The sequence below is a fragment of the Anopheles coustani genome, chromosome 2 (assembly GCF_943734705.1).
Source record: "Anopheles coustani chromosome 2, idAnoCousDA_361_x.2, whole genome shotgun sequence".
NCBI lineage: Eukaryota > Metazoa > Arthropoda > Insecta > Diptera > Culicidae > Anopheles > Anopheles coustani.
Window position 1 is genome coordinate 78,086,037 of NC_071289.1, and position 24,368 is coordinate 78,110,404.

Below are 24,368 nucleotides of genomic sequence, written 5' to 3' on the forward strand. Positions count from 1 at the left end.
CCGGATTTCCGGTGAATCTAGTGAATCAGGATTTCCAGTGAATCTGGTGAATCCAGTGAATCCAGATTTCCGGTGAATCCAGTGAATCCAGTGATTCCTGTTGAATCCAGTTGAATCCAGTGAATCCGGCGAATCCAGATGAAATCGATGATTCCAGTGAATCCGGATTTCCGTTGAAGCCAGTGAATCCAGTGAATCCAGTGAATCCGGTTAAATCCAGTTGAATCCGGTGAATCTGGTTGAATCCAGTTGAATCCGCTGAATCCGGTAAATCCAGTTGAATCCAGAACAATCCGGTGATTCCAGTGAATCCGATGAATCCAATGAAGTTTAAGAATCCAGTTGAATCCAGTTAAATCTGATTAATCCGGATAGATCCGGCAGAATTCAGTTGACTCCAGTTGAATCCGGATGGCTCCGGTGGAATCCATATGGATCCGGTTGAAGTTATATTCCGGTTAAGATGGAATATTTTCTAAAACAGGGCAAATAATCACCCAGTGCCCTGCACCTCCTTCATTACCCATAAAGCTAGGTAAAACTGATTACATTTTGTAAATAATTTCGAAGTTGCTAACATGTAAGGTTGTCATGCAAAACTCTGTAAATCGAGCAGTTTGCTACTCAAGATACTTTAAACAGGGATGTACCATTTCAAGTTACTTTAACCAAGCTTCACATGACAAAGGTGCATTGCTTTTCAAGTAGTGTTGTGTTTCATGAATCTTTTGACGAGATTCATTCATATGAATCTTTCACTTAAGATTAATTCAGATGGATTCATGAATCTTTAAGGATTCGAATTTTCAAAGCTGATTAATCTATCAAAACCCTAATGAATCTTTCACGGATTTGCCTCGAACCTCCACGATTCTTTCATTGGCGTGGAACATATGACCAAAAAAAGAGTCCTTCTCATTTTTGGCTGATCACTTTTCATCAGTTGGTGTGTCTTTGGGATTCATGAATCTCGCGACGAAAGATTCATGAATCCCTAAAACGCAGAGAATAAAGCAGTTTCATTAATTTGAATCTGATTTACACAACTCTATTTTCAACAGATTCTGTACGGAACAGAATTGCAAGTCAATTTAATCGACCGAAAGACCTGTTAAATTGATAAGTTGCATAAAAAAGGGCATTTTACGAAGTATTTAGTTCAATGCAATTCACCGTTTATTTGTGCAACTCAACAATTAAGCATTAACTTAGGAATAACGAAGAGAACTAATCGATTCTTCCGTTGCCACTACTTCAATCAAATGATAAACATAAAAAAACCGATAGTTCAACGATATAGTTTCAAATGCGTCCCGGAAAAATTCCGCTCCGGATACCATGACTTCTTTGCTCGCATGAGCTTTGTCCTCTAATAAACCTACAAATTACAACCTAACTTCTTCCCGTACTATTAATCAATGGTTCAAAACGGGGGGATGGTGATGATTATACTCGCTCCGATATAATAAATAAACAACCACGTCGTCGGTGGCGCAGTGCAGAGGAAGGCGACGATCGGAGATGTAGTTTACTTTACGCTCCTCGTTTCTCCTACCAGCGAGATACTAAAGAGGCAACTTGAGAAGTAGATGGCGGGAAATTCGAATGGAGGGCGTGAATAGTCGGTATGAGAAGTACCTACGTCGAGATTGCCCATCTCATCGCCACCGTCGTTCCCTGACTGCCGCCCGCTTCATCATTCCTTTTATCGTTTCTTGTTGATGGCCGTTATCAGTCCGCCAACGGAGCGATGCACCCGCAGTAGCAGCAGAAAGCCCAGATTGAGACCGACGAACATCACGTAGCTGCCGATACCTTCGTAGATGAAGCGCGGTGCGAAGATCTTCCACACCATCAGATGGCGGCAGTGCAGCGCACAGGCAAACATGGCACAAAATATCTGCAACAAAAAGGTGAACAGAGGACAGTTTACAGTGGGTCACCGGACGTTTCGCGGCCTTACTTACCCTAATGGACTGCAGCAACAGTAGAAGGCAACCAGTCTTGAACACGGTACCGAGAAATAGTTTCTCATTTTCGTACAAATTAAGCTCGCCCTTGGTGACATCAAAGTCGACCGCTTTGGTGGTAGTAGCTTTTACACCAGGCTCCTCTGATCCTGCTTCAGCCGTTTCTTCCGATTGGTTTACAGTGACACTTCGATACTCCACGCTTCCACCGTCCACTCCGACCTTGCGGACAACGGTTGGTTCTCCGTTGGTGGTGGCCGGTTTCGAGCCCCCTCCTGCCGAGGGACTTTTTTTGGTGCTTTGCGGTGGTGTTCGCTGCTGTGTCAGCGAGGGCCACATGGTGTACACGCAGAAAGGCACGAGTACGATCAGTGGGAAGAGCACCGACAGGAGGAACGTGGTTGAGTAGGTGTTGAGCAGCACCAGCACTGCGGAGAGGACATTGCTGCCGTCAAAGTGATACGTCCGCCCAACGAAAGCTGCGTTCCAATCGATTTGCGAAAGTGTCGGCTGATGAGCGGTCGCGTAGAACCCAAACTGCTGCAGGATGATCCACGTGAGTAGCGTGCGGAACGTTGGTTGGATGAAGCTCTGCAGGTTGGTGGATCCTTCGTATTGCATGATCGACGCCAGGATACCGTACGCCACGGCGACCGCAATTACAATCATCAACCCCATCGTGCCATGGGAACCGAGCAGCATGGCCAGCACAACACTGAGGATGGTGCCGGTAGCAACAAACACCGACGAATAAACGGTTGCCAATCCACAAACAATAGGAATCTCGGCAACGTCGGCGGGAGTACGGGCACCACCCGAGCGGTTGTAGTTCTCCTTCAACTGTTTGTAGATTTCCGATGCGACGTTGCGATCGTTGTACAGCACGTTCATCACCTCCTTGCGCTTGGGAAGGACGAAGACAAGCAGCGGCCTGACGGCCAGTATGACAAGCTGCACAATCAACAGTCCGTACACGACCCAAGCGAGGGCATCCACGTGCAGCTGAGGTATACCCTGGGCGTTCGTTTTTGCGATGGTAAAGTGTCCACAGGCGCACACAACTGCCACCGTCGGACCATAGCGAGCCATCAGCACATGCAAACCCATCCCGGTAAGGTTCCCGCACGCTCGCAGGTACAGCCGTGAGCAAACGACGTAAACTACGAGCGCTACGATCGGCAGGAAGTCAGCGCTGGAAGCGATCCGTTTTCTCTGCCCGTCCGGTGTCGGAGTCGGCGCTTTCACCAGGTAATCCGTGCAGTTGGCCTGCTCCTCGCGGCATCGGTAGTAGTTCTTGGACAGTCGAATCAACACAACGGCAAACAGCGTCAAGCCGACGAGCTTCACCAGCATGGACTTTCGGAAGAGCGTCAACTTAAACCGTGGCATGGCAAACTTCCCCCCTAGTCCGTGTAAGGTGTAGAGTGCGGCCAGGAAGAAGCCCATCAGCACGTAGGACAGAATGCGCGGCTCTTCCACGACGAAACTGTTCGAAAAGAACACGCACGTGGTGTAAACGAAGGAAACCCGAGTCAACACGTTAGCGGCACGCTTCAAATCGGCCATATTCTCCGCGATCGCCACCCAGTTCTGGACGAGTACGAACGCGAACAGCCCAACGTTGGCGAAGGCAGAAAGCAGGATGGCTCCGTGTTCGGCCGAGCTGAGGCCCAAATCGGCGTAGAAAAAGTATCCCGTTGGAATGGCGAGCGCGGTGAGGAGCAGGGCGTACGATATGACGCTGTCATTGAACATCTGGCCCAGCTGGTACGGCGTGGAGTTGATGAAGAGGATGGCAATCGAAAAGCATACTAAAAATGTAATCAGTAGGCCGTGCAGGATAAGCTTCGGATCAAACTTGACCCAAATCTCCCGGCAGCCTTCGAGTATGTCCTTCAGGTAGCCGCGCAAATCGCTCGACAAGCTCTGGAAGGCCGCTTCGGTGTACACGGTGTTAACGCGCTGGGTGAGTATGAGGAATTTGTTATCCAACTCATCGAGATGATCGACGGCAAACGTGCCTGCGCTTGATTCCGCGTAGCGCTGGAAGTATCGTTCGATTTGTCGCGTATTTTGCCACAGATGAACAAGTGCGAGTTGGTAGCGCAGGAACGAATCGACGAGTGTGTCGGGCAGGAGTTGGAATATGATCTGGCCGAGGTTGGAGTACGGGATCGGAACGCCCATTATGGTAGCCAGCGTTGGGACGAGATCGATCTGTTGCATCGTATCGCTGTTACCATCGTAATCGCGTGCCAGCAATGGGGTTCCCTTGGAGTACATAAACAACAGTGCTTCGACCTCTTCCGTTGTTTCGCCACCATGGTCGCCCGTCTTCGTCATCCCATGATCACCGATCACGATCAGCGTCGTACCGTCAGCCATCTGCTCCGTAACATTCCTGATCACATCGTTCATCTCTCCCAGCTTTCGGCGCATTTCTTCGTGCATTGGTCCATACCGGTGGCCACAGTGATCTACACCCAGAAAGTGTGCCACAATCATATCCCAATCGTCGCGTGCCATCTCCCGCGGCAAGTACTTCTCAATGGCCGTATCGACCGTGTCAAGATCGTAGATGTTAAAACTCGGATAGGCGTATTCCCGTGTGAACCGATTCGGGAACAGCTCCGTCCAGGTGTTGTCACCGAGAAAAACGGTCGTTCGATTGTGTCGCACCAGCTGGTCGATCAGATTGTCTTCGTTGATTTCGGGCGAGGCAAAGTTGGAACCGATGTCGATGAACGTTGGCAGGCTACCGGTTGTTATGCCCTTCAGTCGCTGCAACGTAGTCGTCGGTGGATCGGCTATGAACTTTAAACGCCTACTATGGTCCGGATGTTTACGCAGCAACTCCTGCAGAATGGGAAGATTGTTTTCGTACGCCGCCGGTTGCCGGTTGGTCGGATCGAACAGACCAAAATCATATCGCAGCGCATCGATTACGAGCAGAATAACTTTTGCCTTCGGAGGGAAACAAATCCCCGACGAGCCGTTGACGTCGCGAAGAATCGAAGCGACTTTCTCGGTTCCATTGCAACCTCCCTGCAAAGTGAAGAGCGGAAAGAGCGTTTTGTAACGGAAATACCTCTTCCGATGACTGACTCAGTACATACCTTTCCCATAGACGCTGTATGGCCGCATTGGTAGTCTTCATATTTAACGCACGAGCTACTTTCGGTTTGAGCAACTCTGGTCAAGAGAAACCCCTTCGAGAAAAGATGTATACCGGCACTGACCAACAGCGATAGCCAGACAAGAACGAACAAGAAATTTCTGCTCTTCGCCATCATGCCGACAATCTTCCGGCGTGCGCTCGGAACGGCGACTGATTCAGAGCATCTATGAAACAATGTCGTAATTAGACGTGCTTGCACAACTTACGGCGTTCCACACTCTAACTCGATGCGCCAACCGGTGTCTAATCCGTTATCAAGACAAATAAGTTGCGTACATGTGTTAATTGAGGCGATAAAACAAGATATTAGTAGGACTGAACTGCAAGACGGTTGATTTTCTTTTCGTCGGCAGCGAAACTGTCAGTGGAGTTGACATTTGCAGAAGAGCCAAATATTTACCAGACGACCAAGGTGTATTGAACAAAACTTCAAACACCAACGGTGACAAGTTGAAATGACGGTTGAAATAATTTCTTATTTCTAACTTTCAATCAATTTATTGGAAACTTAAGTGAAAAGTGTTCCAAGAGAAATTATTCCCACAATTCCACAGGACAATAAAAACGAAATACAATTTCTATTTACTTCAGTTTGATCAACATTTTCCTTTCCATGGTTCAATTTGGTTACCTTCTCCGGGAGATTGAAATATGTACAGTTCAGTTCGCAGTCCGCCATGTGATCGACCCGCATGGAAAATACTTACATGACGATTTCTTGTTCCAAGCATGAAAATGGATATTAATAGGCATTAAGCAACCACGTAGAAAATGTGATACAATGTCATATATGTCTATGTTTTATTTTAGTTTTACGCATCATTTAAATGGGATCCACATTCGATCGTGTTTTATATGCTGTTGTGTATCTAATGTATTTTGTTCTCGTTATCAATAATATAAGAGTTCATCATCATCGTAATCAGTTTAGTTTGTTTAACACATTTACACTTACAAAATATCCATAGAAAGTGCGTATTCGTCGGCTGTTATTTTTTTCGTGTTTTTCCCTTCTTCCCGCAGCAATTGTAAAGAGGTGAAATGGTGCGCGACAATGAGAGCCTAGTTACGAGAGAATGAAACTTTGCAAAGCTTTTTACATCATTTGCGTGAATTCAGCTAACTTTGAATTTTCTTTTGTCAAACATTCCTGATTTTGTATTTATTACGGCAACGTTTTCCCTAATCTCAAAACTGTCCATTTTTTCTTTATTTCTTCCTTCAACCGTCTTACTCGCTCGGGTTCACACATACGACAAACAATTACATTTGCGTGCAACTGGTTCTCGTGCTTATTTAGAGTAATATCAAATTTATCTGTATTGTTTCTGGTAGGTTGAAGGAAGGTTTGTAAATAGTTTGATCATCATACAAGTATCTTTTGTTTGTCTAACTTTATGCGTCTCGAAGGAAGAAGTATGTTTTGTAGATCACGATATATTTTCTAACGTGATGCTCACTTCGCTTATCATCTTGCATATCTTGCCCTCTTCACTACCTTGCATAGTCCGCATTCGCAATTCACGTTCTCTCGCGGAAGCCAAGCCTAATCTTTATCCGTAATTGTTTCGTCGTTAAAAGACTATATATATATATAATAGACAGGCGAGAAAAAATCGTTTTTTTAATGTTTTGAGACCAATGAAATAAAATTACCACATTACTGGGGCGGATGGCGACGTTGCGGGTTTCTTTTTCGAGTTGGGGGTTTTTGTTTTCATCTCTCAAGTGCAAGACAAAGTGGGGTGAGGGGGAAAAGGAGTTCACAAAAGTTTGCAACATATTTACACTACGATACGCCCCAATCGCACGAGCTCCGTGGTCAAACCCTACCAATACGATATTGAGAGAACGATTGAATGATCGGATAACATACGCTTAAACATAAATGCACCCGCATTTGTAGACGACGAGCGAACGATCGCACGTTGGATTGCTTTGCCCTAAGCATGAGATTGATTGTTTTGCCCATCGGTTTCCCGATCGTGCTTTATAATATTGCCTTCGAATCATCATCATCATCATTCCCCCGATAAAGTGTCTACTGTCGTTGTGATCGATGCTAGAGTATCTTGTAATAAAAAAAAAAAAAAACAGTATAACATTAAGAAAACCTCCCCAGAAAGAAACTACCTTAAAATCAGTACCTTTCCTCCTTGCTAAAGTCGTTTCGTCCAACGGATCAACCGGAGGCTGTAAATTTCGATCTGATTTTTCATGCACCCTCTCTCCTCCCGCACGCGCTACCACTAGAGTAACTAACGGAATGATAACCCTCCGTAGGTGATTCTTTCGGACGTGTAAGCCACCGTCCCCGCCTACCGGCTAACATTAGGCCTTGTCACTAACGAAAAGACGAATATGTTCGAGGAGCTCTTCCTGTTTGCGCTGCATTTACGAAAAAATGACGAATACATTTAAAAGGTACCAGACAACGAAAGCTAACAAAAATGCATGAAAAGAAATCCAGAGTGCGTGTCTGGAGAGGCGAAACAAAAACGACGACCGTTGTCTGTGATGTTTGCTGGCGTAAGCAGCAGTTTCGACCCGGCCCCGGCCTGAGGGGAGATTGGACACGAATACTTTAAACTTCATAACAAATAAGAAATAGTGTCACGGCACGGAACATCTCGTATAATAAACTAATGAAACGGAAAACAAAAAATTAATAGAGCGGGCTGCGTTTACTAACGGAAAGAACAAAAACCACTAGCTATATCATCTGTGAAGCGAAATCGAAAGCGAAAAGCTGTTGCATTCTACCGGGAAGATTCAGTAGCAGCGAATATGTGTGTCAGGATAGTACTCGGCTGAAGTGAATTCCGGTTTGCAATAAAAAGAAACGAGGCGAAACGTCACCATCTGGCAGATGACAATATTGAAACATGTATTCCAGCCTCTTTTCTTCCCGTTTCTGGAATAAAAACACTCACTTCGTTGCCTTCGCGTGGCCCTAAAGCATCGTTTGCCAGATGAGATGAGTAAAACTTTCAAAAAAATTACATTTGGACTTCAAATGGAAAAAAACGAACAAAATTCAACTAATAACACATATCGCGCCTCCCTCCCTCTGCACTCGACGAACGCCCCGGGGGAGGGCGGAATAGCCTTTCGTCAGATTTTTTCGTTTTTGATTGATCTCGCATTGATCGGCCTGTGGGAAATGGGAAATTCACAACACTTCCACACCTCCAATCCTAATCGAATTTCGTTGCGATTATGCGCGGCTGTGCTTACGTTTCCTAACATAATTCTCCCCGTGTTGGCGGCCTTCGGTCTCTAGTAGCCCTGCCTGCCTACCTCTGCCCGCGTTGTGCCATTACTATTATAACCCTATGTAATACGCAGTATGAGAGCTAATGTGACTGAATGTGTAGTGAATGCATCGTAGAAACCTAAATAAATAGCCAATCATGGGAACGCACGCGGACGACGATTGACGGGCACGGTCGCGGAGAGAGAGTCCGCATCCCATTGCTGTTCTGTGCAACCGTGAAAAGAAGCGCGCTCACCGAAGGTAATAGCTTCCCGACAGCGCGAAAAGAAAATACGTTTTATGGAAGGCTGAAAGATGGTGGTGGTGGTGGTAGTGGTCTGTTTATGTTACGGATTTCACGCGCTTCTCGCCCAAAAACTGTTTGCTTCCAGATGAGATGCTGCCTCTGCTACTGCTTCTTGGCGCCGTTGCTGGTGGTTGGGGGTATTGGGGACGAGGCGTTTATCAGAAAGGAGCAGCCTCCTTGTATTCACTTGGGTCCATGGTGAAGAAGTCTTCCAGCTTCCACTGGAGCGTCTCGAATGTGGGCCGCCGCATCGGATCCTTGTTCCAGCACTCGAGCATGATCTCGTACAGTGGAGTGTTGCAGTTCTGTGGCTGTGGCATACGGTAGCCATGCTCGACCTGGGTCAGCACTTCGGCGTTGGTCATACCTGCGAGCGAAATTGAATGGCACAATAAGCAATGCATCTGCAGGATAACCAATAGGCACTCGGTGTTAGCGACACCACTTACCCGGATACGGTATTCTGCCGTATGTGACCAGCTCTGTCAGCAGAATGCCGAAGCTCCACACATCCGATTTGATCGAAAACTTGCTGTAGTTGGCCGCTTCCGGGGCGGTCCACTTGATCGGGAACCGTGCCCCGACGCGTGCCTCGTATTCATCTTCTTTGATTAATCTGCGTGCGAGAGTGGAATACCAAATCAGACGAGGTGTTCTCCGTTTGGCGGCCATTAGCCAGAGACAAAAGGGTCACTTACCTAGCTAATCCGAAATCGGCAATCTTTACGATATTGTTATCACCGACCAGCACGTTGCGTGCGGCCAAGTCACGATGGATGTAGTTCTGAGACTCGAGGTACGCCATACCGGCAGCAATCTGGGCCGCCATTTCGATGAGCTGTGGGAATTTCAGTGATCTACCCTTACCTAGTAGGAAGAAACGCAAAAGAAATCCGTTAGCGACCAGAGTCCATGTGGCGGGGACGCCAGTCAACCGTTCCCTGGCAAACTTACCCTGCAGATAGTCTAGCAGTGACCCGTGCTTCATGAGCTCTGTGATGATGTAGATCGGTTCCTCCAGCGTGCAGACCGCGTACAGCTGGATGAGTTTGGTGTGTCGCAGCTTCTTCATGATCTGTGCCTCGGCAAGGAAATCTTTCGGGTCCATCGTTCCTAAAAGGGGGTGGGGAAGGGAAAGAAAGGATAGGGAGAGATGTTTAAGCATACCAACTTGCCATTCGTCATGGCGCCACACCCGTGCTTTACTTACCCGATTTGAGTGTCTTGATGGCCACCGGTGTGGTGTTGTTCCAGAGTCCCTCCCAGACATCACCGAACTGTCCGGAGCCGAGCTTGCGCACGAACTTGAGCGACGTCCTGTCGATTTCCCACTGATCGCGTGTGCGATGAGATAGACCATCCGTGACGGGTTTCTCGATCTGCTCGGTGGGGAAGATGGAAAAAAGAAATGGAACGAGATGGCCACGTGAGAAAACTAGTAGATGGCGACAAAGGCTAGTATATACGGTTTCAAATGGAAAAGGGATGTACACATGGTTCCACACAAAAACAAGCGAACGATTAATAACGAGGTAAACTTAAAACATATTTAGAACACGTTTCCGCTACAGGACATGGCAGTAAAAAACGGAATAGCAAACACCCTAGCGAGAACACATCGATAAATAGAGGAAGGCGAGCAATTACTGGTTTTTTTTTTATTCTATTACATGTAGGAAACGGCTGATTGGGACCAGGGATCGCGGGGCTTGGAAATCAGATATTCTAATGTTGATGAATAAGTGTGTACTACAAAGAGAGGACCAAATCGAGCAAACAGAAGTCATCCGGAGAGGACAACAACGGGACGAGTGGTGACATGATCATGGATGCAGATCGGACAGGATGATCGTGAGTTTGCATCAATAAATAAATTTGTGATCGATGTGACGCCGAAGGGAATGTCGTCCGTCGTCGGTGGTCAATGGCCAGCAAGCAGGTCAACACAAACACACACAAACACATGAGTGACACCCTCTTCTCGTCGATCGTTGATGATAGATATAACGATCCGTGGACAAACGTTGGTAAACGTTCGTTCGCCACATCGGATCTCGTCAGATACAGTGTTTGTCAACGCGGGAAGAGCGCGTTCGTTCGGCTGTACCAAACGCCAAGTGGTGCAATTAGACACTTTAGCTCTTTGCCGTTCGCTTTTCCACCCCTCCGCCGCTCAGCATCATCATCCCCTCCTTCCGTCGGAGGAAGAAAGTCGTTTGAATGCAAATGTGCGTTCACCCGCACTACCTGAGCGAACTGTACAAACGTGAGGAGCGGCAAAAACAACCGTCCCTTCCATCGCCTGTGTCTGGTTGGGTTTATGTGCCCGCCCGTACGTCCCTTCCGTTCCCTTCCCCCTCCCCCACCACCCACCACCGTGCTCGGTGGTATGAAAAATAAAATAAAATCATACGCGCGCGCGCACAACCCGTCAACTTTTAAAACATCAAACTTGCGCACCTCTTCGCACTTCCTCACCTTTCCAGGGGGACACCTGAAAGGGTGGGTTCTTCATTCGCGCCCCAAGGGAGTTGTTTCTTCCGGTATAAAAAGTAGACAAAAGACATGAAAAATGGAAATGCTCGCAACACACAACAAGCAAGATCGAGACTTTGGAGGGGAGTGGTGGTTCGTCGGAATGTTAAGCGCGCCCCAAGCGCTTCTTGGCTGCTCTTGAATTTCCGCAATCATTTGCCACCGTCGGGTTGGAATAATGTTAATTTTGATGCTGCATTTTAACGGCTTTTTGACGTTATTTATTCGGGTGGTATGAAATAGCACAAAATAGTGCATTTTTTTTCTGTGCGCAACGACAAAGTTCTTGCCAACATTGTCCACTTTAATCGCCTGCAAGAAAACACACCCATCACGCCACACCGAGGTGAGATGGTTTGTACGGAGGGAGGGGTAAGCTGCATTTGAATAAACGTCCGTTTCCGGAGTTCGCGACAGCGCGTCGTTGAGCAATATGCACTTTGTTGATCCTAGACGATCGGTGTTTGCGCCGGTGGTTCGGGTGGACGTCATACGGACGTCATCTCGAAAGACGTCCCACCACTGAAGCAGGTTTATGTGAAACGGATACTTTGGAGATTCATGGGAGTGTTGGATGAACGACGTCTCAAATAAAATACGAGAATTAGCAGCAGAATACAAATTTAATTAAAGGTTGCTTCTATTTGTTTCCTTCTTTATGCAGCAAAACTGCTATAATACGAAGTTAATGATTTCGCTACTCCATCACCATTTATCACGTTAAAATCCACGAACAAAATGCTGTGCAAAGTTTAATTTGCAAAGCCAAAAGATAACAAAAAATCATATCCCACACAAGATCAGGAAGTAAGGAACATATGCACCACCCCTGGCGTGCCAAACAAATGAACTACCCGTTTCTGAGGATTCTGCAGATGCGTTCTTGAGCATTTTTTTTTACTTCTCTCCTTTGCTTGATAAATGGCCGTTCATTTATCAATCCCCTTCTTGTGCTTGCCTGTGGGATATTAGTATTTAAATTTCAATTCCACGTTTTCGATTACCACCTTTGAGTGCATATTCACACTTTATGCTGTGTGTGATTCTGCTTCCGCATCGCGGAAGGTAAACGAATCACAACCGTCTGCTGCTCGGCAAGAGCAAGGGAAAGAACAAAGAACTCTCATATCTTATGCGGCACGCTGTTAGTAATGAATTACAACACTAGCCATTCTCAATCAATGGTACACTTCTCGTTGCTATCGCACTGGAACAGAGGCAACAGTGGGTCTGTGCGTGTGCCCTCACAAGCAACGCACATATGACATGTGTAAAGTATGTTTAATGGACTGTTACTACCATTACCTTCGGTGCCCTTCCAACCCTGTCCGGTACGATGGGCGCTACGTGCCCATATTTTTATGACGGGTAATATGCCAAGAGGTGAAATTAATATGCCCCTGTCTGGGCATGCTTTTCGAAGTAACATTTATCTTCCTGCAATGGTTAACATATGAGAAGAACCTAGTACAAATCTGTTTCCTCCTTTGAAGGTCGGATTGTCCTGGGGGGATTGAAAGAATTTCATATTTAGAACCCATTTGCATCCTTCATTTTAAATTGTAAACCATGTTTGTCTATGGATCTTTCCATTAGAGGATAGTCTACATTCAGAATAATTTTTATTGAAAGGGAAGAACACCAACTTTCAAGCTAGAACCATGGCATGTAACACTTCATAGATTCGAGTTCAATATTCCAATTTATGTACGGAAGTACGGAACACTTCCGATGCGCCTGATGGCTTCGGGAATCCCCAACAACCAGAGAAAGAACAGCCTTCAAACGGCCTCACACCACCCTCCACTCAAATTCAGAGCAAGCCCACCGTCTACCCAAACCAAATCAGTTAGCCTTAATGGCACCGGTATCGTCATCTTGTGGCTCACCGAACAAAGCCTCCCCGAACACCACGGAATGGATGGGTCAAACATCGAATACTGAATGAGATAAGGCTCCACAACAAAACGGGGAGGATAGTTCGCTAAGCTCGATGGAAAACGTGCGCAGAATGTGTTGTGAATGTGTTCCGTGGGCAGAAACGGTTCGTCAGCAAAATGGCATCGGTACGTTTGTTTTATTTATTCTTCCTTGCCCTCACCCACAAACCACGGTCCCCTCGGGCCAGTTCTGTCCAAGGACGTTGGTCGTGATCGTGACGATGACGATGATGACGTTCTCCGGCGACGAGATTGAAACAGGTAGGTACCGTTAGTATGAAGATGTATCGGAACTTCAACCAAGGAGAACGATGCTTTAGCACACACGAATCAAAAATGTTGTTCATTAACTGGAATACTCAACGTTTACCATGGGATGAGATTAGACAAATTCAATCGTTTATGTACATATTTACATTTTTAAGGAGATGTGGCTTGTCTTTACTACTAGCACATTGATGGAGGGCAACTATTTGACAGGGAAAACGGAATGGTTTCTAATTCTTTTCGTTTGTTTTGGATTGAACAGGGATTTGGGGGCAGCAAACATTCCTCCTACCTCAAACAGCTGATAGTAACGACTTGACTGCGCAACAGAACAAATATAAAAAAAAGTATGGATGATGTTCACAGATGTTCATAGTTTTGTTTTTTTTTTTAATTTAATTGTGAGCGATAGTATGATGTTGGTTAGGAGATTCGATTAACATTCCACCAGAGTCAGTTTGTGATTTATTTTATCCGCGCGAAAGAAACCTCTCATTCCGGGGGTGATTATTATTGTTTCGCGGTTGTGTTGAGAATGGTCGTGAGGGTGAAGGTGAAACGAAGCAAAATCGCAACCGAAAGTAAGGATGAGAAGAAAATGAAAAGGAGAAAGAGAGACACATTTGATTAGAAGAAGGAAAGCGTTTAGCCCCCGGGGGCTGTCCTATTGCTAGCTAGGCCATTTTTGGGCGCGCTAATGTTGGCAGCTTTTGCTAAAAGCCGTGTTTGCTACACGCCTGTGCGAATCAATATTCTTTCTTCTTCCCGTTCCCGGGACCCGGGAGTGAGTGTTCGGCCATTGGGCTGACAGGTGTACAAGCGCTATCTCCTACCGAATCGCGGATCACTCAGACACCGAGCTGATGGTGGAGGCCACCGGTGGAAACGTTTGACGTAAGATTAAGCGTCATGTAGTGCAAAAGACTCGTCGAGCTAGTCACTCGGTCAACTAATGGCTCGCCTCTTAGGGGGGGTTGTCTCTCCTGGTTTTTAACGGATCCGACCACCGGACTCCGGCATCCGCGTTGTCAGGTTTATGATTTTGCCTAATTGGATTTTTATTTTTTGAAACCCACAGGGAATTAACTGTCAGTCGATTAGCTGAATCAAAGTGGTATTATGGGAGGCGAGTTTTCCTACAGAAATGGACGGGTGTGAGTTGTGTGGTTCTCATTTTTGTTTTTGTTTTTGCAAATGTTTGAGTGTTTGCGTGTCTTTCCACAAATGAAGCGATGCTGTTGATGCGCATGAGGGCGACTGATTGAGAGAAGTCATTTCTAAAAAGCGGCAGAAATGCAGAAAAAATTACAAACGTACAGAAAGCAGAAATAAAAAATAATGAAAGAGAAATATACAACCATGCGCTTCCGTCTAGGAGAGTGAGAAAATTTCTTACATACTAAATGCTGAGAAGTGTAAAGTAAAAACTTTCAAACGAAAAGCACAAGGACCGTAAGTAAGAAATCGTCTCACTCTTCGTCAGATCAAAAACACACTGAAAGCATGATGAGTTCGGAACGCAAAACATGAGACAGCCAAAAGATAGAACGACAGTAAAAGCAGCACACGGGCACGAACGTGACATTTCGCGCTTTTTTCTGAAACAAACAAATGCCTTTTCCACTGTGGCACAGGAGCAAACGATCAATCGAGAATGGACAATTCAAATGCTTCTTAAAACGTAAAGTTGCTGTAAAAAAGTAGAGCGTAGTGATGCAAGAAAGTAAAACAAAAGGGAGGGGGAAAACGGTGCCTTACCTGTACGCACGGTTTGCACAGATTGACGCACAAACCATCGGAATCCTTCGAGTAGTGCTCGACCAGCTCCTGCAGCGTGCGGAATGTGGTCCGTCGGGCGATGAAGAAGCCGCCCTCGTCGAGCTGCCGGATGCGATAGTGTTTGACCGTATCGCCATCACGCACTGGAAGCAAGTGGAGGAAAATGAATTAGTAACTGGCGTGGACAACATAGCCGATGAATGGCGGAAGACTACGTACCGGATAGTGAATAATCATTGTGACGGCTTTCCGAGTCACGGATCAAGAATGCACCGTGTTCATTCTCCGGCAGCAGCAGCTTCTTTTCTGCCTCTATTCTCTTTATCTTGCGGAAGTACCATCTGTGGTGAAGAAGAAAAATGCGGAAAAATAGTGGAATTAATTAAATGAACAAGACTAGTAGTGGGCTTCGCACAACCGTAAAAGATAATCGACCAGGAAATGGTACTGACAGTTTTGAAAATTGGTTCATCAACATAAAATATTTAGCGAATATCAACGCATGAGAATCGTTAAAACAGTCTTTCAGTTCTTTCAAACGAATTTTACTATTTACTGCTCCCAATTAAAGCACCCACCCGACAAAGTTTCCACATGAATTTAAATGAGGTTGGGGAAACCTAGGGCCGTTACTTCCAGCGCATCAAAGGGATTCATGGTACACAAAGTAGACCCGACTACGAGTTACTTACTGCCTGCCATGCAATCCTCCGGCAAAAGCAAACAGCCTCGTGCGGGGTGGTGTTCGGCTTCGGAGGTGTCCATTTTGGACAGGTGACTATCATACGGGCGGCCACAGTCCACAGGCCAGTCAGTCCATACTTGGCCACCTCTATCTCCTCGCGGTCGGGTGTGGGTTCGCGGAACGATTGGCCAAAGGCATCGATATCCAAAGGATGGTGGTGGTGGTGGAGGTAGCCCAAAGGGTCCCACTGCTCATTACGAAGAAAGTGTATAATTACTGTGGAAGCTGGGTGGGTGGCGGGCGGGCGGGCGGGTGCTGCTGATGGTTAAACATTTCCCGTATCGCGCTAGCGTTAGACGACGACGACCCTTTGCAGGCCCTACCATCCCTTATGGTGCGCCAGGACGTGTCGGTGATAACGACGGACATACAGAGCAGCGAAACAGGCCACCCGGCAAAGGGAAACCTCCAGGCTTGCATCCATCCATCCATCTCTAGTGTGGTTAGCAAACAGTTAATCGCGCACGAATATGGTGCATAATAATTCGCAAGCCGAGACACGGAGCGTTGGCACCCAGGGCTCGGCTGCAACGGTGGCTGTTCCCGTAATTGGCAGATGCCCATTTTCCCCCACTTTCACCCGTAACGCGCAGCGCCAAACAAAACCGCCGTTTCCCACCGGCGCAGATGACATAAGAGACTCGTCCCACAGCATCACTCCAGTTTAATGCACGCTTTGTGCTTAGGTAAAAATAGCAAAACTGCACTTATCGTCGCCACAAATGATGCACCAATTGATGCTCTTTATCGTTTATGTTGCAAAGTCGCAAATACGCATAACATAACCAAACCAAGGCGGACATACACGGGGGGTTTGATCGGAAAAAAACGGGGGGGGGAGGAGTGTGACTTCGAAATGGTATACGCTTATCATTACCACCTAAACACAGCCTATTTCACCAGGGGAGATGATGATGGTGGTGCAAAAACACGACCGTTTTAGCTTTTAGCTCAGAGGGCGAAACCGAACGATATCGTTTAGCATATTTTAATGCCAATTTGGTGCGCCACTATTCCACTTTAATTGGGTTGCGGGAGCTGTTCGGAGTGCGAAGTGTGTTGTTACGAACAAATTGATGGGACACTTAAGGTCTTTCCCGCAATGGACTGGAACGACTTTTGTGTTTAAAAAAAAACATGCACAATTTCAGCTAGATCCGTGATGTGAGGATCCACTTGATATCAACAAAGGATCGTTCAACGTGTTCCCACCAATAACCATGATATGAATAATGGGCCGCATTTAGCCGGGAAATGTGGTTATTTAAAACCGCTTCGGTTGTTGATCGTGTCATGTTGAATTGTTATACCCGATACGGGACTAAAAATTGAATCAACATGGCAATATGCTGACATTAGAAGAAGAATAGAGACTATACGAGCAAATAAGGTGTTACTTCGCGTTGCGTGTTGCTGCATCGTGTTCCAGAACTTTCTTATGTAATTTTGTGAATAATCGTCAGCCAGTCGGGTTCCCAGGATGTTCGAGGAAGGTGTTCTATTTTGTAAATATGTAAATTTGTAATGTTCGAAATGTTGTTTGGTGCTCATTGTGTACTTTAGTGTTGTTGTTTAGATCTTCATTGAATATTCTCTAAGTTATTGACTACGTTTCTGGAACGCCGTAGAAACTTTGCATGTAAAGTATTGTTTCTTCCTTTCCATCTGGCGTAATTTATGTTACTCATTAACCAGATACAAGACACCATCGAGCCAATTGGCAAACACTTGCCATCGGCTCTCTCTTTTTGGCCGATCAACGCGACTCGGGGTGGCTAATTTACAAGCACCCCCACAACCGATTATTCATCTCGAACAGTCGTGACTGCAGGTGATGAAGGCACGATTAACCGCACCGGCGGAGAAGAAGCTGACGACGATTCATGTGGCAGATGATTCGTTTTTTTCTCACCTCTCCTCTACAGATAAATTGGCAAAACACCAAACAGATAGGTGTATCATTGAGAAGACAAATTATTGAGCCCGAATGCTTTGCGATAGGCTCAAGAGGATAGGGGAAGAGACTGAGTTGGTTTAATTAAAATACCATTCAGCTGCTGCGGGCTGCCTGGCGTTTTGCTGGCGCCAAGAGAACAGACCAGTAATTTGTTATTGTGCAAACTACAAGCAAAACGAAACAACAAACGCAGCCAGGAGGTTGCATATTGGCAACAAAACAACAACGGTTGTTTCGCAATATAACTTTAACAAACAAAAACTCCAGAAGCTTGACTTTCTGCACGCAACGGTGGTGTGAGTAGATGGATGAGTTGCATGAAAAAGTTCCGATTGGTGTTTACCAGTTGCTACCAGCATCTTTTGTTTGTTTGCCCCCGAAATCATCTGAGGGGTTTTCTTTCGTGAATGAATTTTGTCTTCTCTTAATAGGTGTATTTTTTGTAGGAAAACACACATGATTTATCATAATAAATAGGATTTTACAAAACAGCTAAACAATTTTGCTCTAACAAAGCAACGTCAAAGAGTTAATTTTTCCACGCTAAAACCCGTGCAATTGCGTGCATAATCAACATTTGGATCGTGTTCGCGCATGATGTACTTCTCTGCAATTTAAGATCACAATCGTACGGAACTAGCACCTGCTGCCCGTGACTGCGAATTGCTGTAAACGATGATCTGGCTAATTGACCCTAATCGTCGGCGCCTCGAGCGTAAAATTCACGACTTTATCGTGGAAAATTTCCAAAATAACATCGTCTGCCAAGCGCATGGTGACGATCGTTGACGACCGATAGGGCGTTAAAACTTTCCACTGTTTTCCAGAACATTTTCACACAACAGGATAGAGAGATGTGGCAGTGGGTGGGTTTCGACCAATCCGCGGGCAAATGTTAGACGTTTGTTTGGAACAAACTAGAAGAGAAATTAAGGCCGTATAAAAATGACCTAGAACAATGTTCGCTTTATCATTTCTAGCATATTGCCTACAAATGTAGATACAATTCGGTAATTGTAGGTCACCAAATTCCTGCACTTGGGTTGTTTAGTTCGTTCGGGATCATATTCTATTGCGCGCAATTGTGGTTGAATCAAATAAACATATTTTCAGCATTGCATCATCGTACCAGAATGGGGTTTCTGAGCTCATACATTGAACACACTGGTCGCGCAACTGGTTTTTAATCTTTTGTATCCTTTCCCACAAATCATTCCCTCCTTCATTCTGGTTCGATTTCATGCTAATGTTGTTTGCTTCTTGTACATCCGTCTTGACGCAATCCGTTTGTAGATGCCTACGGCCAGCAACAAGTCAGCAAGGCGTTCCCGGACGATTCTCTATCGAAATACCGATGGATTGTGCAAATCGTAAGGTACAAAAAGCAAATCAAAAATCAACAAGAAAAAAAAAACCTCATCAAAAAGCAAGAGTTACAACTCATTACCGGCGTACAAGAGCAAAACCATAAAAAACACGAATCAACTACCTAATCATTGGCGAACCCTGACGGTATACCACAAGCAGGGAAGGGAAGATGACGTACAAGAATGAAAGACACGACAGATTCGAAAAAGAAATCGGCGCAAGAAAACGGTAGTAATCACCGGCCGATTAGTGAGTTTGTAAAAATCATTGAGTTTAATTGAATTATTTTGCCGAGAAAACGTAGTTTCTTTCCGCTAATAGCGAACGAACATATATAATGTAGGGAAAGGAATTAGACGTATTTATTTTTACGCAAGCAGTTTTTACTTAAACACACAAGATAAACGTTTAAGCAATATGTCGAAATTCTGTGACATTGCGAATATAATTGGTTCTGTTAAATAAAGTTACAACTTTACATAATGTGCAAAAAACTTAATTTCTGTAATTTGCTGGTCACCGTATGACCTTGTAGTTGACGCTGTAATCAACTTTAAACTTGTCTCAACACAAAACTATATGTTACATTACGAGAAGAAGGTTATTACATGCTATTAATTACTCAGTACATTTAACTACCGTGGATTCTGGAGGCAACGGTAGTAATCACCGGTTCTTTGCAAGTTCTACCAAATCTACGCTGATAGCAGCAAAGCAAAGATAACACAGTTAACGCTATGAAACAAACAACGACAAAGCAAGTACCCGAAATGGTAACTAAAAATTGCTCCTCTTCATTGTAATGTCATTGCAACTGTTAACAGTTCGACAACAGTGGAAAATGGACCAATTTACGGCAGCCATAACTATGCGATAAAATCTTCGTGTGTACCGTTTGGTTAGAGGTAATGATGCACATGCAGGTGCATCGTACGGGTGGTGCAAGAGAGTCTTGTGCCAAATATCGCACAACCGTTTACCTACACGCAAACATGCAGTTAATGAGAGCTTGGTTTGCCGCATTTTAGAAGGTTCCACCGGCGCAATAAGGGCGCAGCAATTTTCCTGTCCCTGCCCTGTACGCATTCCCCGGTCCTTACCCTCCGATGCTAGCGGGGTAGGAAAACGAGCAGCGCATTAGACGATGCGTGAAATTTGAACCATTCTACCGGCTCGCGGATTTCTCTTCTATTTAGAAGAGTAAAAAGTGAGAGGTAGCGTTGATGGAAGCGTGACGTGGATGCGAGTTGATTGTGCGTTGACTGACCTCGTTCCGACAACCGTGTACTCTTTATTTTTTTTTTATTCAGCATATAGCACCGTACCGCCATCAACCGACGGACGGGGCAACTGCGCCACGTGGTCACATATTTATGAGTAATGGTTCGCTCGGTGATGAGAAGATCGTCCCTGCGAACCGTCGTCTCCGGGAGGGCGATATGGCGGCCGAAGCATGGCTCGTGCCAGAGTCGTGTGTCATTTGCCTGTCTGCGACCTGATAGTTGACCGATGATGTGTCACTCACTCACGCGACGCATAGCCGCTAAAGAAAGGAACGTCGTCGTCGTTTGCCTTTGCTTTGAATCCAACCCCCCCGTCGTAATTGCATCACCGTTCGTAGCGAAGTTCTCGGAAGATTTTGCGCTCACAATAGTTGCGCGGGGGAAGGTTGCTGGACGATGCAGAGATATCTGTTCCAGCTGCACAGATAAGCTAGCTGATGTCTGTCATTGATCGTAAATTGTGGTTTTTGTTTTCCATGGCGTTTAAGCACTCGAGAGCCCGGCAACGATTTATGGCACTGCAATTCATTTGCAAGGACGTAAGCGGCAGTAAATTCCGCGAAATTCACATCGAGCTCGCAATGAGTATGAAGAATTATTACACTTGGTATTTTTAAAATGCCGTGGATATAGCGTAACAAAAATATACAGCCGCTGTCACTTAGTTGTGTATACAAAGACCCAATTATTGTCTCTTGTTGTTTTCTATTTGTGACATAGGACATCATTTGTCACCTCTACTGCAAAAATTTTTGCCACGAAGTTGTCTAATGTTCTTTATACTCTTTATGTTTGATGTTTTGTTAAATGACCCAATTTTTGCATCGCGATAGCAATAGGCATCTCAGATACTAAAATGGATATTACAAATGATACGGTTAATTAAATGATTACACACTATAGAACATGAAAAACACATTAGGAAGGTATTTGAAATGATTTTCTAAGTTCTCAAAGAAACATGTCTTAGAGACACAAGTGCAATCGATGCTACTTCAACACACAATTAACGTTAACACATATGTGTGGAAAATACATCGTCAAAATAACATGAAGTAGCACACACAAAAGATGTGTTTAAAATGATTTTCTAATGCTTCTAAGTTCTTATTGAGCTGTAAAAACGACCTTTTGCTGGCGAGAAAAATCATCATAAAAGATAAAGATTGCAGGGATCGAAAGAAAGGGAAGATGGGTAACAAGTTGCCACGAGGAGGCAAGTGGCGAATCAATCAAAGCAACGCTACACTGTTATTACCTCGTTGTTGTTCCGACTAATAACTAGACTACCGAAGGGATCGTGCACAACTTTCGTTAGCCTCAAGGCGGAGATGGAACGAAAACCGATGCGCTCTGCAGGTGAGGTTAGGGTTTGGAAGGATGCACCCAACTCCACAAACGAACGATAATTGCACACAAAGTCACATTGTGCTCCACGTTTAACCACGTCGGCTGACGAAAAACGTGGTTTGGTTTGATTGGCTTTTGTTTTTTCCGTTTTCTTTCTATTCCTATGATTCCTAACGACCAACTTAAATGCCCATCTTGCCTCGGGCAGTTCGCTCGGGTGCAGTTAAAAAGATGCGTCGTTACGACGTTCATTCAATTAATCGATCGGATGGGGAGGGGAAAAAAAACAACCCGAACACGTTCGCCTCAGATGAGTCGCTCGTGGCGATAAGGGAATTTTATCAGATTGCCTCCGATCCGATCCACAACCGTCGTTGCTGCGTGCCGAGTGTGATGCTGATAATTGCTGAGAACCGTTCCCGTTCGCGGTGCGTAATGCAACGTGTGTGGTTGATATGTACTCGTGTTTAACCAACTTTTATTGTGCTACGTTACTTTTTTGCGCACCTCAAATGATGCCGAGCCGAGGGGATAAGTGTAACGATTCACACGCCTCCTAAACACACGATCGTTTGCCAGCGAGACGTTGGCGGGAAGTGAATAAACAAAACAAAACCTGAGCGCAGTTTGATCCGCATTGAACCGAATTAGCATATGGAATGGACTTTTTCCATACGTTTTTTTTTATGATGAAGCACACTCCAGTCCGTTGCGCCGTGCGTGGTCAAGGTTAGCGCCACACTGGTTTTGGTTAGCAAGGAGTTTGAGAAAGCGCCCACAAAAAAAAAAAAAAAGAAATAGAAATACGAGACACTAACGCTTTAAGCAAACGACGGATGAAATTGAAGAGCAGAACGTTCATGTGTCAAACGAGCGGCGAAGGAATGGCGAATGATGATGACCTCAAAATCATCCCACAGCCTCAAGCCCCAACGACAAGATTTTCTGGGCGCCACACTTGTGACAAGATCCGAAGTGACAGGTCGGTTGTGAGAGGAAACTTCGAAAGTTGCACACCGGGGGGAGGGTAGAAAGATATGTCCTCGTGTGGAGCCGATCGTCAGCTGTTTTTTCTCGTATCAAGTGGAGCAAGCACGATCTATACTTTACGTTTTCTTTGGCGTTAGGGAAAGGAATGAGCTTTTAAAGGCCGCCTCAAAACCACGCACAGAAGGGAGGATGGATATCAGGCCATAATAGATTTTGCAAAATTACACCAAGTGCGTCGCTGAATGTTCACAATCGGTACCGTCGTAGGATCTAACAGCGGGAATATTCCGTTGCCACAAATCTTAACCGCATTTATCGCATTTTGTGCAATCCCTATTTTAGCAACCCATTCGCGCTGGAAGCACAAACATTAGACGCCGACATTAGACGCTTTCCCCAATCGAGTAGTTATCTTGGCGGTAGTATCTTCGGGTAGTTTTATGATACCCAGCGGACAATGGCCCATCAATCCTGGACCAGGCTAATGCAATCTTCCCGCAGAAGCGCAGATCGAACGGCGAACGGTTTGTCGAATCGCCAGCTACAGGAACGGCGAAAAATTCCTTAAACGGTCAGCTAAACGAGATTCATTCGTAGGAGCGCAATCATGTTGCTTGAGTCGCAACATTTTACACCCAGCAGCAGCGGGTGCCAGCCATTAAAAAGCGTACATTTTTGGAATGCGCCGCAGTTAAGGTGATCTCAGATAAAGCGCAAAGAATGCGACGATAGAAACGATCGTATTTATAGACCAAGCGTTATCTTTTGCCGTCAAGGAAAAACGGAAAAGAAAGCTCTTTGCTGTTTAGTGGAAGCAAGTAGTAGTGCCGGAATTCATTTACTATTATAATAAACATGCCACATTGTTTTTTGAACTGGATAGACTTATTTAATAATGACGCAGAGATAAGAAATATACAAACTTTTAAATAAATTTTTGAAACAATACAAAATGACGAACCTTCTTTACCTTTACCTTCTTCATAAGTTTCTAATATTTCTAATAAACACAGACAACGCAAACATTACTTTCGCACCTTTAGCAAACACATTTTCAGCGGAAGGCGCGACCAACGTACCCTTCTCTGTTGATTGATGAAGGGGGTTTGACGCGGGTCGTGAAGCTACATATGTTTGCCAATGTTATTATGCTACCTTACCCCGACTACCAGACTAGGCCAAACTCGCAGGAAAAGAACCGAACCCTAACGACTTTCGTCCACGAAGAACGGCCGCCCGGTGCCTTCGTTCTCCGTCCGTCCGTCCGTGTGTGTGTATGTGTGTGTCTCGCTCGTAAAGACCCATTTGTGCGCATTAAACCGACCGAGTGGAAGAAAGAAGCGTCGTCCGTCGCGGGTCGCGGTAAGATAAGAAAACCGGCCGTTCGCTAGCCATCTCGTTCGTTTGCGCGCGTTTCCCATCCGTCTACCCCAAAAGCTCGTC

General features: G+C 45.5%; 2 protein-coding genes across 4 annotated transcripts in view; both read right to left on the reverse strand.

Moving 5' to 3' along the window:
- Window positions 1–1,196: 1,196 nt before the first annotated feature.
- On the reverse strand, window positions 1,197–5,451 carry LOC131262343 (GPI ethanolamine phosphate transferase 3). Of its 3 annotated transcripts, XM_058264325.1 has the most exons (4): window positions 5,355–5,451; window positions 5,087–5,298; window positions 1,968–5,015; window positions 1,197–1,900 (listed from the first exon to the last, which is right to left on the reverse strand). In XM_058264325.1, the coding sequence occupies exons 2-4, from the start codon at window positions 5,261–5,263 to the stop codon at window positions 1,706–1,708; spliced, it is 3,420 nt and encodes a 1,139-aa protein (XP_058120308.1). In that variant the 5' UTR covers window positions 5,264–5,298; window positions 5,355–5,451; the 3' UTR covers window positions 1,197–1,705. The 3 variants fall into 3 exon arrangements, with proteins under 3 accessions (XP_058120308.1, XP_058120307.1, XP_058120309.1); XM_058264324.1 differs by having other exon boundaries at window positions 5,087–5,434; XM_058264326.1 differs by having other exon boundaries at window positions 1,968–4,994; window positions 5,072–5,434.
- A 2,314-nt stretch (window positions 5,452–7,765) lies between these two features.
- The window catches only part of LOC131267359 (tyrosine-protein kinase Src42A), a 75,825-nt gene continuing 59,222 nt past the window's right edge, over window positions 7,766–24,368 (reverse strand). The window contains exons 4-10 of the mRNA XM_058270220.1: window positions 15,452–15,573; window positions 15,212–15,375; window positions 9,922–10,090; window positions 9,666–9,824; window positions 9,410–9,578; window positions 9,161–9,327; window positions 7,766–9,078 (exon numbers count right to left, since the gene is read on the reverse strand). Coding sequence (XP_058126203.1) covers window positions 8,870–9,078; window positions 9,161–9,327; window positions 9,410–9,578; window positions 9,666–9,824; window positions 9,922–10,090; window positions 15,212–15,375; window positions 15,452–15,573 — 1,159 coding nt within the window. The 3' untranslated portion in view covers window positions 7,766–8,869. The remainder of the gene's footprint in view (window positions 9,079–9,160; window positions 9,328–9,409; window positions 9,579–9,665; window positions 9,825–9,921; window positions 10,091–15,211; window positions 15,376–15,451; window positions 15,574–24,368) is intronic.